This window comes from Poeciliopsis prolifica, unplaced genomic scaffold (assembly GCF_027474105.1).
Source record: "Poeciliopsis prolifica strain line A6 unplaced genomic scaffold, Auburn_PproV2 SCAFFOLD022, whole genome shotgun sequence".
In the NCBI taxonomy this organism is placed as follows: domain Eukaryota; kingdom Metazoa; phylum Chordata; class Actinopteri; order Cyprinodontiformes; family Poeciliidae; genus Poeciliopsis; species Poeciliopsis prolifica.
The window spans coordinates 6894809-6901742 of record NW_026562397.1 but is presented as its reverse complement, the minus strand read 5'-3'; the positions used below and the strand labels follow the sequence as shown (position 1 = coordinate 6901742).

Here is a 6934-nt window from a genome sequence, read left to right as displayed (position 1 = left end):
CTGCTTCTTTCTCAATGGAGGTGTAGCTGAGGAGTGTATCTCGGTTCAGCAACGTGTGCTGCAGCCAGCAGCAGCCGCCGGTTCCACAGGATGTCAGTCTTTGACTATTTTGAACACATGATCATGCTTCAATACAATCCATTTCCATTTCAGCCCTGGTTGCACTGGTACGATTGCTGGAGGCAACTGGTAGCTGGTTTTCCTCATACACCGTCATGCAACCAGTTGAAGAAAAGCCTCGACAACACAACGCCACGTTGTTAGTTTTCTGCCACACATTTTACACACACGACCCAAGAAATTTCAGTTTTGAGCTAATCTAATTCTTCCACATTTGGTGTGTGGCAAATAAAAAAAAAAGACCTTTTGTTTGCTTTTACTGAAGTATTTTTTTTTTTGTTTTGTTTTTTTTTTTGCTTTTTCCGCTATTACCACTGATACGTCTGTGTTTCTTGGGTTACTTCTGCTTATGTCCATTAAATATCTGCCATCTTGACATGATTTGTTAGATCAAAGACATAACAGATTGTTAATTGTACAGTGATAAAGATATTACATTTTATCCTAAAAATAAAAAGCTCTTTATTTATTTTTTCCCACAAATCCAATGTTTACAGACAAATGACAACGCTCTGCGATTGTGTTTAAGCTAAAAACAAACAAACCAAAAAAATATTTAAACATGCATATGTTATATACAAATGTGCAAGTTCTCCTGGAAATGATTGTGCCTGCTTTATCAATGTACAAACATAAAGGATTATTCCGTGTCACAGGCCACCAGACAAAAGTAACATTAAATATGACAGGCTTCAGACATGCAAGCATGCTTTTTTTGCACTTAGCAAAATGCTACCACATAATTTGCATTTTATAAATAAGTGCCAAGAGTCCGACACCTCGAGAAGTATGAGTTTACAACGCCATGGTTTGTTTGCATGTGACGATTCAAGACTCCTGTGGTAAACATGGTCAGGCTGGTTCTCGTCTCAGCTTGGTTTTGCCTCTCACATTCCTGATTTTGGAAATCAGAAGCTCTCTGAACTTGTCTCCCATGAGAAAGTAGAAGACCGGGTTAATGACGCTGTGCAAAAACGCCAATGGTCGGGTCAAGATGTACGTTGCTTTGATGTAATCCAGGGAAGAACTGTGGAAATGTGACCCAGGCTGCTGAGATGCTATTTGGACGTTTCTCAGAATGTGATACGGGGTGTAGAGAATGAGGAACATGACTGTGGCTGAAGCCACAACCCTGAGAGGCCTCTTGTAGGATGTCCTGTGCTGTACAGCTCGTTCCTGCATTTGGAGGAGACGGGAGATTTGCTGGGAAAAGGCACAAAGTGCAAGCAGAGGGAGAATGTAGCCGGTTACTGTTAACCCCAAGCTGTAGCCCAGTGGGTTGATATCTCCTTCAAGACTGGCGAAATCCCCACAGTGGCTCCAGTTCTGCTTCTGCAAGTCCTGCAGCAGCAGGGTTATCATCGGACAGACTTCCACGTTTACGACCAGCAAGGTCAGGCCCGTGACCGCCAGGGCCGCTCTCGGTCTCAGCAGGCGGTGGTTTCTCATGGGGTACTTTATGAGCAGGAAGCGATCCATGCTGATCCAAACCATGAAGAGGATGGAGGAGTAAAGGTTGACGTGCAGGACGTAGCGGTTTATGACGCAAACAGAGGGAACGGTGACGGCGTGCTCGTTTGCGTACAGGTAGGAGAGGTGTGGCAGAGTGCAGAGGAAAACGAGGTCGGATACGGCCAGGCTGAAGACGTAAATGTTGCAGCTCTGCCACTCCGGCAAGCAAAATATGTAGCCAAGAACGACGACAAGGTTGCCTGGGAAGCCAACGCAGAACTCGAGCGCGTAGAGCGGCGACAGGTAGTATCTCTCCAGCTTTTCGTTTACGTTTGTGGAGTTGATCACCTGCCCCGGCGAAAGGGAGAAGAAACAATGATGAGGAGGAGGGAAGTATCAAACAGAAGACAGGAAGCAAAAAGGGTAAGTGATGATTAAAGGATATAAAAAGGTCATTTGGGGTCACATAATAAAAATAATACAATAATACGTCGTTTTTTTATGTGTGATGATCAGACTTACCATTGTGTGGTTCCTGCAGTTTCTGCTGCCGTGAACTGTGGTGAGACAATGAGCCGGTGGCGCCACTATTTGTACACTGCAGAGAGTAAACAGAAAACAGAGCCTTTCATACAGCCTGACTGGGCGTCTGCCATTAACTTTATGGTGATGAACACACAGGTGATTGTGTAGTTTGCATTTAAAGCCTATAAAGATTCCACAAGCAAAGTTGCTGCTTTACATCTTTCCCATATTTAACTCGAATGGTGTTGCTCTCTTATCTGGTCTCCCATTGCAACTTCGACAGATCATCTGATGAGGAACTGTAGTTTGTAGCTCAGGATGACATGACTTGAACGGACATATTTGCGGAAATGCAACTTTGTTCTCTTGTCGACAGGCTTTCTATTTTGCTTTGTGAAAAATAAAATATGCATTATTCTGATTGAGGTTCACAGAAACCCAACATGGCTATTTGGAAAAGTAATACACAAAAATCAAGTTAGGTCAGTTATTAGATTTAAGTATGCGTTTTTCAGATGCAAATATATTCATTTAGCAATAATATTAATTTAGTCCCCCACCAAACGAAACCTCTGCATGAGTTATTTTCAATTCCCTCTGCAGCGGCCTTCACCGAGCATCTAGAAGTGCTGCTGCGCAAACTTTCACTTATCTGTGCTTAAGTTTAACAGTGTTTGCAGTTTTTCCCAGTCACTGTGGTGCGTTTCTCAACTCGCCCTCGACATTTGCAAAACAGTAACAGCTTGTACACATAGATTGCCTGCAAAAGTCAGTCACTGAACATGTCATCACCTTAGAAGGAAAAATGAAATAAGTTAAATTGATTTGTCATGTTGTCAATGCAACAGTGTAATGTAGAGAGATGTTCTGTAATTTACGACTAAGGTTTCGTAAATTGTAATGGTGGAAGATCAATGCCTGCATTGACTGAACACGATTCACTTTTATCCTTTCACTGTTATTGGTTATTGGTCATCAGGCAATATCTCCATTGTCTGATGATATTGGAGTGATGGAAACTGATGGCAGCAGACTCCATTTTACTCTCTATTCTCATCTTCCTGGATTAAGTGCAGCTTTCTCATGTCGTTATTCTCCATTTGTATAACTAGCACCCCAATAAACCTGATTCAAGCCATATTTCTAAGGCCGCACTCACTACTCAAATGTCACTAAATGTTGTTCAGTATTGTTCCCCACGGCTCAATACTGGGAGCATAAATTCTAACAGGATAAATTCAACACCAAAAGTAAGAATCTACACTAACAGAATTTTTAACATGCCGCACGTCATGAACAAAATTAATATATAAGGGTGATTACATTGTTCATTTTTACTGTGTTTTCTACTGTTAATTGTGCTTGCTTTTATTGCAAAGTGAACTTGAGTTTCCTGAAAGGTGCCTATAAATAAAATGTAATTAATTATAGGGATTTTTTACGCACACACGCCCACCCGCACACACACACACACACACACACCCACATGCACACGCAGGCACCCACCCACACACACACACACACCCACCCCCGCGCACCCCCCCCCCCCCCCACACACACACACACGCTAATTTGCCTTAAAGCAGCAGCTGCAGTTGTTGCAGTTGTTGCTGCAGTTGTTGCTGCAATTGTTGCTGCAGTTGTTGCTGCAGCGCTCCTCTGCCTGCCAGGGAAACAAACATCATTGTGAAAGTGCTGCTGAGGGATGAGTAAAAATTCAGAGTATATTTACTCATTTGAACTTGTGAAAACAGATCGTTTACATCCTAAAAATGAGCTAATGTTGATGAGGGTTGAATTACAAATTTGCAGACTCCTGTTGGTGGCAGCATCAAACTATTACTACTTTAGATGATGTGATTCCTGTTGACCATTTAATGCACTGCAGCTGCTACAGGCGCTGCTTGCCTATCTTGCGCTGTCGACCTTTAATCTTCCATGTAAAACACATTTACAAAAATGTCTTTCTTTGCTATGTCTTGCAGGAGTCTTTTGGTGAATTTTGACATCGGGTCATGACAGCACCGACTCCTGTCTTTCAAGACGGCTCTGCAATAACAGAATGACAGAATAAATCAGTGCTCACCCTTCGGTGTGGTTTCTGATCTTTTGACAAAGTGTTTCTGCAGGTACCTTGCTTCATGCAGAATGGGTTGGGTTCATACATGTTCACTTCAGTGATGAGGGAGCGCCTTACTGTTTGGATCGTCTTCATGCAAAGAGGCTAAATCATCATCAGCCGACATTTCGTTTTGATCCGTCAGAATGAATCTTATTTCATTGACATTATAAATTAACATGTCCAACTGGGTATAAATCTCCCTCGATAACTCAGAGTTAACATATTTATTTTTACATATTTTTTAATTAACCCAAATTCATCTACAGCAACTTATCCAGCTGTAAAGTTGTTTATATGTGATTTTGGTCATAGTTTTAAGAAAATGTTAACAAGTGTATTAAGATTGCATTGAAGAAATCTCAAAACTTAACAAAAGAGCTCCATCTTTTCTGTCCTCTTTCGTTTCTCTGCTCTCTGAAAAATATCTGGTTAATTCTCATTAGCGTCCAGAAGGTGGTGCTGTGCTCTGGAAAGCATTACTACGCCCTGCTGAAGCAGAGAGAGACGTCAGCAGCCGCTAAAGGTAGAGAGCCACTGCACGCTGACACACACACACACACCCCCACGCACACACACACACACACACACCACACACACCCACACACACCCCACACACACACACACACACACACACACACACACACACACACGCATACATAAGCAGGCTTGTCAGGTTCTCTTTGTGGGGACTTTCCATTGACTTCCACTCATTTCTACAGCATAGCCCTAACGTTACATACATAACCCTAACCGAAACTCAATTTATGCTTTAGTCCTAAACCTAACCCCTCACCCAAAAATCACATTTCCCACTGTGTGGACCAGGCTTCGGTCCCCACAGGGAGCAGTGGGTCCGCACAACATAATATGTGGGGAAAATTGTTCCCACAAGGTAATTAAATACATGTTATACACATGCACAAAGTCTAAATTCTCAGCAATTTTGCAAAGTTACAAAACGTAATTTGCAACTATGCAGTCAGATTTCCAAACACAAAATATATGACTTCTATTGCAATCTTTTTATAGCTGGAAATGTGAACAGTTAGACTTGACAATTCATACAGTACGTTGCACAAAAATAATCTAGCCAATATCAACAAGCAAACCAGATTATTACTTACAAAACTTAACAACAGCCTTTTGTCCAGCTTCCACCACCGAGTTAAAGTTTCAGCATAGAGTGGTGCAGCATCCGAAGCAGGTTAAGTGGGAGTCAGACTGGTTCTCTGAAATGTTTTCTCTGGTTCCTTCCTCTTATGTAGTGTGAAGTGATGCATTTCCCATTTTAAAGGATGTGGTTTTTCTACTTGGTCATGTAGACGTATTCCGTCCACCACCAATGCGTCTTAATGGATCAAGGTAGCTTGAATCCAGTTTCATTGAAAGGAGATGTCTAGTTCATGTGAATCTTCTCAAAATAAAGATGTTTTGGGGGTTTTTTCCCAGAGATGACAATGATGGCTGAGTTCGGTAAGAGCGGGTATCCCAAAGCAACATGGGTTGAAAGGCAAAGTTGAAACATGGGAAAGCGCTAAGTTGAAAAGATATATAAATTTTGATGTACTACAGGAATCTAGAAACAAGTACAAATAGTTCGTTTATAACTACTTTTTCTTACATTTGGAGAAACTATGGGAAATATTTCCCATATAGAATGCAGTTTTTTTTATTCCAAATCAGTATTGACTGAGGATACAACCAAAACTGCTACAAAATGTCTTAAGGACATTCGACATAAAGTCGCCGCATTTATGTCGCATTTTTGAGTGTCTTAGAAAAGTCGTGGTCTGAAATGGTGCATGTGTGAGCAAGTCAGCTTTGCGTGTATGACTCAGTCACAAAGTAAACAAGTTCTGCAGAATTAAAAAGGAAAGAAAGCACAGTTGTACATTTGGAAATGGGGCAAAACTCTTCCAGATAAATGAAAGCATGATAATGATGTGGAAGTTAACATGATGAAACTCAATGAATGACATACTGAAACTAAAAGTAAGCAGAATATAATGCAGCAGAGCATAGCAACAAGAATCTTGTCCGGCTCAAATTGGTTATTTCTGAGTTTGCTTTGTAATTCTGCATACAGCAGTAGAACCACAGGGAGGAGGCAGAAGATCTTCATTATTTTCCCACATGATCTGTCTGCTATTATGCTGTCACGACATAGAGACAGCTTTAAAAAATATGGGGGGAAAAGTATTTACATTAAAGACAATGCATCTTTGATATGTAGCTTATTTAGTGGCTAACTCTGTGACTGCAACATCTTAAGATCCAGTGACTTTAATACCACCCCATTATGCTCTCAAGAAAACTATTTAATAAGTCTTTCTCTTGTTTTTTTTTTAACTATAATTTTTTCATCTTCAAAATTTCAAAGAAGCCAAACTTTTTCTTCTGCTTCTTTGAAATAGGTAAATAGCAGACAGAAGGTAAACAGAGACAGATCGGGACTTTTGTAGTCACAACTGGGCTGACCTTGGGCAATGTTTGTGGTAATTTTCCAGCGCAGCAATCTATAAAACCATAAGCCCTTACAGAGATGATTTTCACGCGCCAAATGTCACACACATTTTGTTTTCTCCAGGGTAGTATGTAAAACAGTCTGACATGTGGTAAGTACCAGATGAGTTATTTAATTCTTTCGCATAAAGTTGAGATTTATTGAAATGACAGTACTGTTTACAACGACTGTGTGTTTTCAAAATCACCTGG

The 6934-nt window shown here is 41.0% G+C and overlaps 1 protein-coding gene across 1 annotated transcript; it reads right to left on the bottom strand.

The window, feature by feature from the left end:
* Nucleotides 1-590: 590 nt before the first annotated feature.
* On the bottom strand, nt 591-5433 carry LOC129370025 (succinate receptor 1-like). Its single transcript, XM_055045784.1, has 3 exons — nt 5344-5433; nt 2095-2170; nt 591-1920 (listed from the first exon to the last, which is right to left on the bottom strand). Exons 2-3 carry the CDS (start codon nt 2095-2097, stop codon nt 973-975), a joined length of 951 nt encoding a protein of 316 aa, XP_054901759.1. The 5' UTR covers nt 2098-2170; nt 5344-5433; the 3' UTR covers nt 591-972.
* Between the last annotated feature and the right edge of the window lie 1501 nt (nt 5434-6934).